A 16,083-nucleotide genomic window follows, 5' to 3' on the forward strand; every position below is an offset into this window, starting at 1 on the left:
ACATCCTTCTTGATAGTTGTAGAGAGCAATAAGGTCTTCTCTCAGCCTCTTCTTCTCTGGTTCCCTGAGCCGCTGCTTGTATGACTTCTTTTCCAGCCCCTTCATCAGCTTCATTGCTCTTCTCTGGATACGCCCCAGGACATCAATGTCTGTCTTATACCGAGGGGCCCAAAACTGAGCACAGTATTTGAGGTGTAGCCTCACCAGTGCTGAGTACAGGGGAAGAATTACTTCCCCCGGACCAGCTGGCCACACTGTTTCTGATACAAGCCAAGATGCTATTAGCTTTCTTGGCCACCTGGGCACACTGCTGGCTCGTGTTCAGTTGGCTGTCAAGCAATGCCCCAGGTCTTATGGCTGCTTTGAGGTTATTGTAGTAATTCAATGTGTAAGCATTCAAGAAGATTCATAACATACAAGGTGCAATTTTTGCATTCTATTGTCCTTATTTACTAGAGGTGCTAGCTTAGCCCAGGCAAAAACCGGGTGGCAGATCAACCTGAAAAAGTGAAGCATAAAGACTATTCCGCGTAGTAATCCTTAATAGCATTAAAACAAGGACTCATATACTTTGTTTTAGGAACTGCTTATGTATAATATATCACTTAATCTTTTTCTCAGAGTCTTAAAGCATTTTTCAATGAGCAGAGCTGTTTGAGACCCCCATGTTCCCCAAAATTAGGCCCTCTTGCACTTTTCTGTTTTGTTTATGTTTGATGTTTATAAAAACTAAGAATCCTCTTTCTGTGCATGCTATGGAAATCTTTAAAAAAGATAGGCTGATGCCATTTTTAAGTGACAGTGATCTCTGCAATAAAAACTAGATGTTATTTTCTTCACATCTAGCTTTTTGCAAAAACTGCAATTTGTTCAGTTACAGTGTATCCTAACATCATTTGGCAATTAAATTAAACACTTTATGAATTTTAAATGAGTAAGATTGTGATACTGTGTTGTTTGGCTTTGCTAGGCTGCTATTAACAGAACCAGGAATAAATGTAACAGAACAGTTTGCAAAGTAAGTGAGACAGGGAGGTTTCCGTAGTATTTCCTGGAGTTCCTAGGGCGCAAAGAGATTCAAACGAACTGCTAAGAAACCTTGAGATTAGAGGAAATTACTATGAATACAGACCAAAATGACTAAAATGTGTCTTGTGTACTCAGTCTCTCCACAGCTTGTAAAGTCAGTTAAATTTAACTAGTTTCAGGTTTGGTGGAACAGCAAATGAAAGAAGTTAAAGTAAGAAATGTTTGTGACAAGGTCTTTAAAGTAGTTTGTTCTGATACTTCTTAAAGGCTTCTTTGTGAAAGTTTTAAATAACTTTTCTGTTTTCAGAGTTCCATGCAAAACTGCATAATTCATTGGAACAAAACCGATATGGAAATATTTAAACTATACAGTTGCTTTGCCTTGACATAACTCTGTCTTAACTGTCTTAATCTTAATTGGGAAGCTGTTCATGAAGCCTAGCTAAAAATTCTTTTGATAACTACACTTAAAGACTCTGCAAGTTATTATTGCTAACTCAAACTGCAGGTGACTTTTAATATTTGATGAATCGAAGGAACAAGTATTTTGCTGGTGGCATTGTAGGAGTTTTCTACTTCAAATCCTGTTCCTGACTGACAGGATAAGCAAATGTGATTGCCTGATTTCCCTTTCTAGTTCCACTCAGACAAGAACCTTGGCAATTAATGAAACTGGGTGCTTTTTTTTTCCCCCCTTTCAAAGCTGACAAGGGAAAGCTGTGAAGTTGGGTACACAAGGCATTGTATGGTATCTGTAAATATAAGGATGACCTTCTGCAACCTTCTCTGAAAAAACATTGCATCCTTTTTGCAGTCTATCGCCTAGATAATTCTTATCCTGCTTGGCTTCTCGCCACCAGGAAACTCAACCCATGTGGCATCAGAGCACTTGATTAGCAAGAGCAGCCATGTGGAACAGAAGTATCAGATCTAATGTCTAATTTCAATCATTTTATACTCAATGTTTTGAACATGAGAGTCTTTATTATATAGTTAAGCATCCTCGCTAACAGTTGTTATTGCTTATAGAGGAAGGTAGGCATTGTCTGAATTATTCATAGTTCTATTCATTAAACCAGATTTTACCACACATCCCATATATTTCATTTATTTACAGTTGTGCTAGAGAACATATTATGTATTGTTTTAAAAAATAAATAATTCCTAGGCTGTGGAAAATACTTCTCAAGCATATTTACTCTGGCTCAAAAATATCCAACAAAATTTGAAGCTGCTTCTGGGCATGGTAATTACATCTTTTGCCACACATTTTCATGGCAAGTATTATCTTTGGAAAAATAGGTGAAAAATGTTGTGTTCAAATTTTTGTAGACTGTATCTTTGACTTTGCTAATTGTTTCTCTGGATTATTTTGTGAGGATAGTGTTTTGGAAGTCATAGGAAGAACTTGTCATCTTAAGATTCCTAAAATTTTTCTGTGTTTTTTTTTTTTTTTTAATGAATTGAAGTGTTGCTTCAGGTATTTAAGACTCAAAATGCTTAACATACCCCTGTTATGGAGAAGAGTCTGTGTGTAGAGGGAAGATTAGGGGACAACTCCTAAGAGCTCTCCCGTTCGGATGATACAAATAGCCGAGTAGAGTAAGTGATTTAAAATCCAAATATTGGTATTTTCACAAGAATTTAGCTTTGAGATATCTGGGTTCTGTCTTGTTTTGAAATTTCAATTGGATATTTCCTTTTCTAGCCTGTTATGAAAATATCAAGAAGTTTATTGATGTGACAGGTTGGGGGGGTATTATTATTTTATCCCTTCCCAGTGTAAAGAGAAATCCGAGCTGCCTGAAGCTCTGGGAGGATGATGATGATAACACTTAAGCTTGCTGGTCTATTTGCCGCTCTGAATATTCACAGCTACATGGATAGCGTTGGGGGACACTTTTTATAGACCTCTATTAATGAAAACTGAGAAGCATAAGAGCCTTGAAATGAGAAGGTGTGAATTGCATAAACAAGCAGAGCTCTTGACAAATCTATCTGTGCTTCAGTGGGTGTCAGACCAGTAAAAACTGGGCTCCCACTATGCTGACTTGAAGACACGACACAAAAGAAAGTAGATAATCAGTTTTAACACAAGCTGTCTTATTCTAGGACTTAAAATGTCCAGTAAATAAAGAGATTTCTTCCATAACTTGCAGACCGTATAATTGCAGAATCTGTGCTTTTCCTCCACCCAAGCAAGTATTGCCAGACTGAGAGCTATTAAAGCTCTGGTGTGCCACTCAAGCGTTCCCGACTGCATTTTCAAAACTCTAACCATGCAAACATTTAAGAAAATGAAAGTTGTCTTATTGTGTGTTGTTTTTCTGCTCCTGTTGGAACATATTTTCTTTCTGGTTTTGTGTTTCTCTGAACAAATCACCTTTCAGTCTAAATTGCTATGTCCATATGTAAAGCTGAGTACAGAAGAATGAATTAAACTTTTTCTCTATCTACACTCATTTACCTCTCCTTCATTTAGGCTTTGGTCTCATGCAAACATGATAGCCAGCATGATGTTTATTTTGGTTTCTCTCAAATAACTGACCTCACACTCTGGTAGGAAACAATGTCTTGGTATAAACTTAAGGTAACATAAACTCAGGCAGTGAGCAGCAGTGTGAGAGGCTTGTGCTACAATGGTGAAAGCAGCTTTAAACTCAGCAGCTCTGGGAGGCTACTGCAGAACAAAAATAATAGATGGCTATGTCTGGGGGTGAAGTACGTCCATTATTTCTGGTAGAACATGTGTTAAGCTATGGTCATAAGTTCAGGTGACCTCCCAGTTACAGTAATAGCCACGTTACTGCTTTTACCTTGGTTTTCCTCTGTAGGATGTTAAAGATAGCATGTTAATATTTCATCTGTTCTTCCTGGCATTCCTTCACAAAATTACTCATCTGTTGTAAACATAACAGAAGCTGTATTTCTCCCAAAACCATTTCTGGCCTTCATGTTTTTTATGTTACTGTTACAAATCTGAACTTCCAAATTTTGATGCCAAAGTTACTCCTTTTGACAGTGTCCTGCAACTTACTCCTATGTTTCCTGGTTTCTTTGGTCCATGCAACTATTTTTGTTTCCAGTGGGTAATGTTTGGGGTTAGTGTTTGCATTTGTTGCAGATTGAGGGATTTCCCCACTAGTTAGTGTGCAGTGTTAGTCACCTAATGGGGCTGATGGGCTAGTCTGAGTCTTCCAGGATAAGCATGTCCAAAACACTCATGGCTGATGATGATTGGAGCTACTGTTACTACTTGGTAAAAGTGAAATACTATCTGATACTAGTTGCTTTTTGAAAGCAGGAGGAAACGGGGACAGGCAAACCAATCATCTTGTGGCTATATAAACTGTTATGGATTTCCCATTACAAACACTGTAAGTAAAGGTTTTAGTTTTGTCATGGACTTTTCTCCATATGATTTGCAGTTCCATGTTTATAGACGCATCCTTCCAATCTCTGTGGTTTCACCAGTGAGACAGAAAAATATAGCTACGTTTCTCAAAAATCCATGCTTTGTAACGGGTTTGTTTTGTACTACTATACTGCTGACAGTCATGTTTGAAGAGTATTGCGGCTTAAAACATGCATTCAGAAAAAGCTTGTTCTTTAGAAGGCTCCCTACTTATACTTTTCCTCTTTATAAAAATAGTTCTTCATGAAAAATTGTGGGGGTTTTGAGTATCTGAAAGTTTGAGTACACAGTCTGAGAGTTTAGATGCATGATTTCCATTTTAAAGCTGTCGGGCACCTGACTGTTGTCACTGGGAGGTTTGTGGTAAGTGTAAGTGTATTTGGAAATAACGCATTGTCACAGGCTCCTGCAATCAGTAAAAAAATACAGCGTGCTCAGTTTAGTGGTGCCGTTTGTTTTCTCAAGCTGAGATGTTGGGGTTTTTGTGTGTGATGGTTGCAAGCTACTTGATATTGTAGAATATAATGAGTTTTAGGATGAAGATTTGATATCTTAAATATTGACATTTAGGAAAATCAATAACATTGCGCTGGCATACCTTGTTGTTGTTGGCTTAAGCCAAAACTCATAACAGGTTGTATCTCCTAATAGTAAAGAGCAAATCTGAATTATACAGGTTTGTTCTGCTCATGTTCGAATGGTGCAGAGGTTTGTTTTTTAGGCAAGGTGTCTGTGCTGGGGTTCACAGTATAGTAGCTATAAATATTGATGATATAAATAAGATTGTTTTGGATAAAGGTGAGTGTGGAGGGAAGGAGGGGGAAAGGAAGAAAACCTTTTTCTGTCATCTTCAGTGCAGTTGTAGCTCCTAATATAGCTTAATAGTTTACCAGTGGAAGAGCGTGTGAGGTCAGATGAAGCTCAGACTAGGAAATAACAGGGTGATTCACTTCTCCAAAGCAGCTTTACTTTTCTATTGCCTTTAAACAACTCTTAATTGAAAAAGGACAGAGTAATGCAATCAGAAGGTCTTGTTGTTGTTGCTAATGATAACTTTTCTTCCTGTTTATTTTATTTTTTTTTTTAATGAAGTTAATGCGTTACAAAAACCCTTCAATTCAGTGGGGAATGTTTTAAAACAGAGATAGATTAATTTTTTTTTTAACATTTGTTGCCTTATGACTTTTTCTTTTGACTGCAGGAACAAAAGGACACTTGTTTTCCTATTCTTACTTGGCCAGAATACAAATCAAAATAGCAAAATAACTACTGCATTTGGAGGTTGACAGCTTTAATAAATCAGTTAAATACTTCAGAGTTCATAATTCTTCCTTTTTTCAGTATGGAGGATTTTTTATGAACACTCTAACGCTTGACATTGAGTATTGCCTTGAAGACTTGAGACAAAGCACAGCACTGTTCTGTTTATAGTAGCTGCAAAAAATTACTGATTTCCTCTGTAAATCATGTGAAGTGATTAGAAGTATGCATTTTTAAGCACAAATAACATTAACACTGTATTACTTGCTTGGACTTTCTTTTTATGGAAAGCTGTTTTGGAACACTACAAACAGATGAATAGCTGTTATTATGGATTGTTATTAAAATCATCTAGATGTTGCTTTAGAGTGGTGTGTGTTCCCTGCTCCAAAGGATCTGTTACCATATGGCAGCTTAATAAGTCACTGAAATAGCATTAGCCTATAGCTATATAAAATGCTAAAATTTGATGAAGCAACAATTTATTGTGCAAGGCTACTACTGGCACTGGTTCTGCATATTTTAGTGGAAGTATAGATTATTCATTCAAACAAGGCTAAATGAAAGTGTGGTGCGTGTTGTTGGTGTTATTACAGAAAGATCCCTTATTTATGAAATAGAATCATGTCTTATGGCTGAATGTGTGCCTTTTCTCTCCATGTTCCTTCCCCCAAAGAGATTAACTGAATTTATCAAAATTTAATTTCATCAGATCACAGCTATAATTTGTAATTCAAAAGGAATTTAGAATTGCTATGAAAGAATAATTGACAGCGTCTATAGTTTGAACTTCTATGAACTCACCTTTGTATTGTTATTTCTAAGGGCATGGCACTCGCCTTAATCAGTTTTGAATTTTGTAAGTATAAACAACCTTGGTCTTTTGTGTGATATCTGGCACTTTTTTTTTTAAAGGAAAAATGAAGTCTGAAAACTTGGTATTTGTGACATGTAGAAGTACAGAGCAGAACTATAAGCATGTGGCAGATGGACAGGTACATCATCATATGCACTCATCTTAAAAATATTGAGAAACCAACAGCTCCCTCAGACAGTGCATCTGACAGTGGGTGTGTTGTGTTTTTTATCTTCTCGATTCCTGTTGTTAATCCACTTGCAAATGGGCAGACCTGAGGAGTAAGGAAGATAGCACAGTAGATGGGCTCTCTTCCCTGCTGTATTATCCGATGAAGTGGTGTTTTTTGAGCACTCGTGTCTTTTGTGGCTGGGAGTCAGGTCTGGGAATTCTAGTTGATACTAGCAACTCCGTTTCAGAAAAAAAGTAGAGAGCTGGACTGTTGGTGGACAGTTTTAGTGATTTTGCAACAGCCTTTCTCATAATTGTTTACATGGCTTTGGGGTTTCCTAACACTGTGTGTTTGTAGAGAATACCATTTTTACCACCATACTGTGGGGATGTTTCTTCAGTGTTTATGATGTCACTGTGCAATGGTAGCCCTTTTCTCCTCTGTGTTATGGTCATAATACACTCACATCACTTGTGTTAGTTTTTTAATTCCTTTTCCTGCCTTCTGAAAAAGCAGTCTGTTTACTTCTCCTGGAGTTCACTAGATTAGAAAAGACCTCTAAGATCATCGAGTCCAACCATTCCTATCAACCACTAAACCATGCCCCTGAGTATCTAGGTATAGTAATGCCCCTGAGTTCTAGGTATAGTGATTAAAACAATCTTATTCCTCCTCCTTAGTCTCTTTTCCGTTGTTTCTTCATCCATCTTGTACTTTTTTTATGCTTCTCTATATTAGCAGAGAGGAGCTGTGTAGAAGAGGGACTCCCCTTCTCTGGATTACAAATGCTACGAAAGCATGTAATATAGTACTTGAATCCAGGAGCTCTGCAGAAAAATGTTGGAACTGGCCATACCAAAGGAAAACAATGAATATGTCTTGTGTTTGGGATTGCTTTTGCAGCCTTCTCTGAATCTGTCAATGCAAATCCAAAACAAGTCCCTTGCAAATGGAATTTCCTTTTGTAGAACAGTGCAAAATAAAGGAGATTTGGATTGCTAAATAAGCTATTTAATTCCACTTGTTTTCAGTTTTCTGCGTAAGTGATCCTTTTCTTTGTTCATGGGTCAAGTCAAACTTGATACTTTTTTATTCTAGATGTTTGTGGCAAAGCACTGTCTAATTCTTGTTTATATCTCAATTTCTTCACTCTGTTGGAAAAGGTTTTCTTTGATAGCATGTCAAAGCTTACTGAAATTCTTGACATTAACTACTATATTAAATATAAAATATTGCATCCTAAAATTGTCTCACTAGTTTATGTGAGTGTTTTCCTTTGTCTGAGAATTTTACAGACATGTTGTAAGGCAGCTGCAGTTGGTTGGAAACCTGCTGCTGTGTCTTGGAAGACAGCTGAAGTATCATTCTTTGTATGTGCTTTCAGACTGCTATTTGGCTGAAGTAATGATTCTTCAAGTGTGATATGTCAAAGCGTGCTGATGAGGAACTGTTTTAACTGAGGTTAAATTTATTTAATCAGTTTATTTAATCAGTCTTGTTAAACTATTTTGACCTTTCAAGCTCATCTGACATCTGTGCAGAGCCAGGTCTCATTGCAGTCCTACTTAAAGGCAATCTGTAGGATATTTTCTTTTAAAACTGATGTTTTGGCCACAGACAAAGCGACCTTCTTCTGTCTTCTGAGGTTTTGTTGCTTTATTATAAACTGAATAACAATAAGTGGGTACTTTGCATTAGGAAAAGTAAGCTCTCCAATGTGACAACATTTGTAAGGTAGAATAGCATGTTACCCAGTAGAGAGAACACAGTAACCAAGACACTAATCTGTAGCGACTCTCGTTTTTCCACCTTGCCTTTGTTGTTGACTTTGGGAGTAAGGTACATATAGCTACGTCAATGATTGCTGGTACTAATACCTAAGCTGGTATTGATTTTTTTTTTTTGGTACTAAGGAAGACATGCTTTAGACCAGTAGTTTTGAGATAAAACTCTTGAAGAAATAGAAACAAGATGACTATAAGCATTTCTTATAAATGGGAAGACCTTGTGTCCCAGTCCCCAACTTCATAGATTAGCCCAAGTCATGTACTTTGTGCTGGTCCCTTCCCACTCACATGCAAACCAGGAATGGATATGGGTGACAATATGTGTCTCAAATAAAGCAAAATTGGCTAGCCCTAATAAAAATTGAGCTTTGTTGCTAAACACTTAGCTTCTCTAATATTTCTTTCCTAGTTTAGTGATTCCTGAATCCTGAAAACTCTTTTTGTAGTATAAATGGAAATCAATAGCTTTAGTAATAGAAGATCTATGCATAATGCCATCCCCCATGCTTGCTAGAGTTTACCTAATGTTCTTTACTCCTTGACCTCATTAGCAGAAGATGGAAACTACTGTTCTTACACGTTGCAAACTCTTAGACCCTTTGATCACCATTCTGATTGCAGTTCTCATTGACAGCTGCTGTACTGAAAAGAAAAGGAAGGGAAATGTGAAACCTGGGGTCTGTGTGTGATACAGTAGCACAGTACAGGACAGCATGAATCTGCATTGTGTGTGATTAGTAGATAGTAAATCAGTTATGCTGTGCTAGAGCCAGAAACCAGTAACATTCACACTTGCTGCCTGTTTCCCACTCATTGTAAAACCCTGCCCTATCACTTGATAGACCTGGAAAGGAAGTGCAGAGGAAGCAAGTGCCACTGCTGGTTCAAAATGTTCCAGGACGACTGGAAAGTTTGAGCAATGGCCTGGGTGAGAAGAACAAGACCTTATTGACAGGGTTCAATCCTAGTCAAGTCTGTTTCCCATCAAATTCCTAAGTAATCACAACCTTCCTTTTTTCATCCCCTTTGCACTCTCTGGACCACTGATTTTCACGTTCTTTTTATTTTATATTTATTTATTTGATTGGACTGAGCAGCTAAGGGGAATTGGAAGTTTTCTTCCCTGTAATCCACCTCTGCTAAATCCTGGGGGAAATTACAAATGAAAAAGACAACCATTTTAAAGGTCGTTGTCATCCCTTGCCCATGTATTTCTCCAGAGTTGCCACTGTGTGTTCTTTGAATATTTCACCTTTGATGGGATTTTATTTTTTTTTCATTTGATGTACAGAAACACATACTCTTCCAGTGATGTCACGGCACACATGGTTTGTCATGTTTCAGATCAACTAGTGTCGTAGACTGGTGGTTGGCGTGAGGACTGAGAATTTCTGTTACCACATGCATATGCGTGTAGTGGGAAAAGTATGTGTAGCTGAGACTTTTTCATAGTTCAAAGTTCTTCTAGACTGTGTAAGGCTTCATGACTTTATGGAATATTTCATTAATTTTTTTGATGCTGTGACTTTAAACATACAGCAACATGTCCCTTGTACTCAGCACCATGCCATTTTGCATACGTTTATGCATGATTTTGCTGTCAATGTAGTAAGCAGTCTCTGCTGGCAGTCCAGCTGCTTTAGGGCCTCATAGTGCATCTCAAATTTCTTACTTCAGTATGTTATTCTCCTTAGGCTGTCTATGAGGCAAGAGAAGCTAATTTAATCTGAGGTGAGAGAGGTTTTTCTCTGGAGAAACATGCTTTTTAAAAGAGGACCAAAAATATGTCTGTTTAGTTTTGCACTTAAAGGTTTGTGGTCATGATCGCAGCAGAGCAGATCCACATAACAGTCTTAAAGCGTATAAGCACAGGTTGCATCTTATGGTTTTATGGTCTTTCTATAACAAGTCAATTGACTCTGGAATGCTCTCGCATATTAAAGGAACAACTAGTTCAAAAAGTCAGTGGAAAGACGGAGACTCTTGGTCATGGGTAGTATTCACTGAATTGGTTAGTGTGCGCCCTTTGGAGGGATAAACTTTGTGATGGTGCATATACATTTATAAGGATAAATGTGTTTGGTAATCCTGGCAACTATGGTGCCAGGAAAATCATCTTATTTCAGGAAAACATGCGCTAACATGTGTTTTGAAGTATTTGCTGTTGGGGGAGTTTAATTATTTAAGTTTGACAAGGATTTGAAAGGAAGAGGGGAAAAAAACCTCAAGCTCTTAAAGCTCAATGTTATATAAAATGTGAAAATGGCTTGTATTCTGTAGTATAAATATAAGGTGTGCTAGGGATGTGTTTGAAAACTCAGTTGGTCAGGCAGGCCGAATTATTGCTGCCTTCAGAAGGCTTGTGAAAGGAGTGCATGTGCAAGGGAGAGAATATGCTAAGCTTGCACCAGTTTCTCTAGAGTGTTTTTCCTTCCCTGTCTCCAAAATAGTTCAAATTCAGCAATTGTGGTTAGGATATTTTGGAAAGACATCCCCAGACACTTTACAATGGAATTTGGAAAGAGATTCAAGAGATGGGAGTTCTCAACCAGCATTTGAAAGCAAGTTATCTTAAAATATACTGCTTCTTAATCTAAAATTAACCAAAAAGCATCCATTGTAATTTTAGGCCAATGTATAAATCTGGAGAAATCAAAGCATATGCTTGTTACTTGGTCAAGTCACTGCAAATTTTCTTCCCTTTTTTGAGACCTTAACCCAGTCCAAATCTCCCAGACCCGTTCACTGTGTTTCTAACATTTTCCTATATCTTACTCTTCCCAGGATGGATCATACTTGGCAGAGTTCCTGCTGGAAAAAGGCTATGAGGTGAGTGACTCGGTGACTGGCTGCAGGCTGACGGAGTCGTTTGGATGCTGCAGCTCTGGTTTCCTCTGCTTCTGTCCTTCTCTGTGTATGTTTTCCACTCCAGCCTTAGATAACAAATCAAAATTCCGGAGAGGAATGTGCAACATAGCCTGTAATCATGCCAGCTTATTGTACTATTTATCATCTAATGTCCACAAGTGGATTCCCTCTTCTCCTCAGGGTATAGCTGCTTTGCATGTTTCCCGCTAACTCAGATAAGGAGCGACCTGTGTGAGCCAAAACTGTAAGGAATTGGGGAATAATTTATGATGCAATGTAACACATAAAGGAATAAGAATCTCTTGTTTGTTCTCTTACTGCACCTTCCTCTCCACACCAAAGGCCCTTTTATTTTGGCAGCTATACTTCAGCAACGAAACTTTTGCATTTCACTTTCTGTGTTTAAAAAGAAGGGGAAAAAAATTATATATACACACACACACACTGTGGTAGGGTTACATTCCACCATTTCTCTTGGATTACTTGTATACTTCCTTAACACATCATTTTCATTTACCTTTTCCTTAAAATAAAGGGAGTCTGATTCTTTACTTCTTTTTGCATAATTTTCCTTAGCAAAACTGTCTCATTTGTGGCCCAGAAAAGCAACAATGGTATTATTATGGTATGTTTTGATGACTTTGAACTGTTGTGGGCGTATATGTGAGAATATTTGCCTTCTCAGTCAGGACAGATGTTTCTAAAATGCACGATATTGGAGGGAAAGGGGTGGTCAAATTAAGATAGTATTTTCTGGGTTCTTAGTAAAAGCTAATGCTTGATCTAACATTGGATTTTATTACTTCTGTTGTAATACTGCTTCATAGTTTAGTGAGAAGTCTATTCTCAAGTTTGTGCTTTCCATGCTTTTGCACTTGGTAAGCTTTCCCTGCTTATTCCATTCTTCCTCCTGCTTTGTTGATTGATCTGTTTATTGGTGTTGGTTTTTCAGTGTTGCAAAATGGTGATTTTTACTATTTCTCCATTCCATTTGAATGAAGAGAGGTATGAAGAGAAGAATCATTGTAGCTGCTTCTGCTATTTTAAAGGCAAAAGTACGTGCTCTGCCCTAGTCCACAGCGAAATTGTGAACTGCTAACTGCAGCTAGAATGAAAAGTAACCCTTTCAACAATAGAAAATTACAATAGTTGGGTAGAAGCTGGGGTTTTTTGTGTTCAGCAACTCTCCATCTATTTGTTGGAATTCTTTCCTATGTTCCCAGGTAGAGACCTCTGTTTCTGAATAACTGAACATAAGACTACACATAATAACTGATTGTCTCCCTAATTGAGATGGTTTAGCTTTTTTAAATTTTAGTCTACTTAAAGATCAAGCCCTACTGAGAAAAATCCACTGATCTTATTTTCTTAAGTAAATTAACCATGTTGCACACATCTTAGCTTGTCACATAGTCTGCATTTCATTTGTCCCATGCAGACAAAGGTAGCTTTCATCACTTTTTTTATGGTAATATTGCTGTCATGTATTAAACATTTGGCAGGTTTTCTTTCCCTTGTGTGTACATACCAGAAAAAGGAGTGGGAGGAAAAAAAAAAAAAAAGAAAAGAAAAAAAGAAACTGGGTTGCATGTGTTCTTGTTATCACTGGATGCAACAGGCTCTCTGGATTTGTTTGTTTGCTGAAACTTCTTGACGTCCTGGGGTGATTGCATTTAGCACATCTCATTGGTCAAACATTGGCATCACAGTCATTCGGCTGACACAAAGTTCCTGCAAGCACAATCTTTCATCATGCTTTGAGCTGGCAAGATTTGACTTATTGGTCAATCATTTGCGTGAACTTGCATTTCAGCATTATTTCATTCAGAGATAGATAATTGGGAGCTCAAGAAGTCTCTCATCAGGACTTTAAGGCCAAAATATTTAAATTTGCTAGAAGAACTGCTGAACAGTTGTTAGCTTCCTTTAGAATAACTTGATGCTTTAAAAATGCATAGTCTGAATTTTACTCAGCAAAACAGATGTTCATTTTAGAACTCAAAATGCTCCCAGCATCTTTTGTAAAAGTGAAGGTATTATGCTAGTGTCATTTTTTATGAAAGTGTTTGTAAACCTTACATCCCTGTAAATTATCCACACATTCTATAAATTATTTTGATAGGGCTTTAAACTGAATAACTTGGAAAACTTATGTTACTAAATTTATTATTAGATGGAAACTTGTTTTTGGGGGTCATGTTTCTTAGTTGCCCATTGATCTTCAAAATGCAAATATTTTACTCAATTGTGGACAGGTTAGTGGTTGAATTGTAGAACAAGGTACATTGTGAGCCTGTTGTGTGACTGGGCACACGTGATTTTGTGCAAGGAAATTGGCATCATAAATTTGACTTCTGCGTTGTAAAGATGAAGCTTTTCAGCTGTCATTGGAGATCTTGCCACCAAAACGCAATTCTTCAAGCAGCAAACTGGTTTCACTGTGTGGTTGTGAATAGCTTTTTACAGTATAAGTTTCAGACTTAAGATGGAATAATAAGTATTTTCTACGTCACTAACCATAGCTTGTGTTAACTGTAAAATAAAAATCCCCAGACAAAAAAAAAAGAGAGATCAAACCTCCAGACACTGTCCATTCCTCCTTGTATATTCTCACAAGTTAACATGAAGTGAGACAGTAAAGTGATGGCCCAACCCAACCAATTGTAGGATGCATCCAAGTGTAAGGGATCACTTTCAGAAATAAAGGGCAGGGGGAAGTGGAGGACAATCAGATGTGTAAGATGGATTTTAGTTGTACAAACACAACTTCTGTAGCTGATAACCTGAGGTAGTGTGAATTTTTGCAGCAGACATGAGGCTATCTTACCTAAGGGGGAAATGGAATCAGTGTTTGAACGATCTCTCTAATATATTAGATACAAACAGGCTTTTCTTCAGTGTTAGTCAGAACCAGTGGGTTTTTTTCAGACTTATTTATCGTGGCTGGTTAAAGGAAATTACCAACCTGTGTTTCAGCCTCAGGCTTGCCTGTGTGCCTGGTAACCCACCAGAGAACACTGACTCATGAGGTCCACAAAACAGCACTGACTGTTCTTGCTGTTATTCCAACACCCCAGAAAGTCAATAACTGCTGTTTTATAAAACACATTAGGACGTTGCAGCTGCTGCCCCTTCTTTCCCCTTGTTTTTTTCTTCCCTTCTCTCCTCTCTGCCCCCTCTCTCCTTTCCCTAGTCACATCTTTTGCTGCTGCTTTTTCGTACCTATCATCTCTGGCTTCAGAAAGACTTCTCTGCAACTAGGGAAGAGGTTATCTTTGGATTCACATATCTCTTCTCCAACTCCATTAACACTGGCAAGTCTCACTCACTAGGAGATGGTGCTCTAGGGCAATTCAGTGTGTTTTCTGTACTGTATGTCTGATGCTTGGGCTGCTAGTGGTGTCAACAAGGGAGAAGGTGCAACCACTCAAGGGTACTAAAATAAATATGACGGTGTCAGAGCTCATCTCCAGGTATTTTGTTATGATTTGGATAACTGTCTGCCTTTAGGAATAGAGATAAGCTCTGAGTACTTGGTGTAAGGGCTAAGTCCATATATATGAAAAGAGTGATCGTGATGATGAATGCTTTCTTCTTAATGTTTACCACTTTCCTTTTGTATTTTATCTTGTTCAATCCCCAGGTGCATGGCATTGTTCGTCGGTCTAGTTCTTTTAATACAGGCCGGATTGAACATCTCTATAAGAACCCACAGGCTCACATTGAAGGAAGTAAGACTTTGTTTTTATATTTAAGGGTCTTTTTCAGTCTGCAGTGTGTATTTGGTGGAGAAAGGTCCCCAGAACAGGAAGGGAATCCCAGTTTCCTCTGCCTAAATGTTACTAACAAGTAGTTATGTGTAGGCTGTGCTTGTTTTAAGAATGGTGATTTAAAACAAAATCAAACAAACAATCAAACTTGATAACTAAGCTTCCTTTTTCTCTGCTTGTGTTAGCTAGCTGCTCTATCTCAGAAAGAAAATTGATGATATTTATTTGATGAAATGTGACACGCTAGAGGGGAAAATACAAGAGGGGCCCCAGAAGGCACTTTCTGTTGTGCAGAAGTGCTGACAGTTCACGCACAGGTAGGCGGTAGTAATTAGAAAATGTTTGGGCTGGCAAAAAGCTATGTGAGATTGAAAACACTGAGATATTGGAATAGTAAAATTTTTTTTTGTGAGACATTTATCTTAAGCACTCCCCTTCTGTTTCCTCATGAGCTTAGTGCCTTATGAAGGTAAAGGTTTGGGGACAGCCTGTGTGACAGCATGAATAAGACATGATTAATTCTTACTGATGAAAGGAAGAATGAATCCTTGGACCTTCTGAATTTCTGTATCCAAGAAAACAATTACCTGCTTTTCCTGCAGGAAAGACATTGCTCTTAGAAATTTTCTGACAATTTACTGCATTCTTAGTTACTTAAAGAAGCGTAGCTGGCTATTTAATGAGCAGAAGCTCAGATGTTGCATAACTCCAGCTCAGAAGAAGAATTGAGCATTTTAACAAGCATATAATTCTCTAAGCTATACATATTTTGTAGGGTTGTGCAGGCTGACATTGTTCTAAATAGTCCAAATTAAGATATTCTTAACACTAAGCGTCTCCATGTTGTAAATAGATCTCATGTCTTTCAAAGTCTGCTTCCCGCTGTGGTTAAACAGAGCCTAATTTTGTCAAATTGTAATATATAA

General features: G+C 37.7%; 1 protein-coding gene across 2 annotated transcripts in view; it reads left to right on the plus strand.

The window, feature by feature from the left end:
* The window catches only part of GMDS (GDP-mannose 4,6-dehydratase), a 414,275-nt gene that overhangs the window by 52,028 nt on the left and 346,164 nt on the right, over window positions 1–16,083 (plus strand). For both annotated transcript variants that reach the window (XM_054057322.1, XM_009569286.2), the window contains 2 exons: window positions 11,304–11,348; window positions 15,031–15,118. In XM_054057322.1, coding sequence (XP_053913297.1) covers window positions 11,304–11,348; window positions 15,031–15,118 — 133 coding nt within the window. The remainder of the gene's footprint in view (window positions 1–11,303; window positions 11,349–15,030; window positions 15,119–16,083) is intronic.

The sequence above is a fragment of the Cuculus canorus genome, chromosome 2 (genome assembly GCF_017976375.1).
Source record: "Cuculus canorus isolate bCucCan1 chromosome 2, bCucCan1.pri, whole genome shotgun sequence".
NCBI lineage: Eukaryota > Metazoa > Chordata > Aves > Cuculiformes > Cuculidae > Cuculus > Cuculus canorus.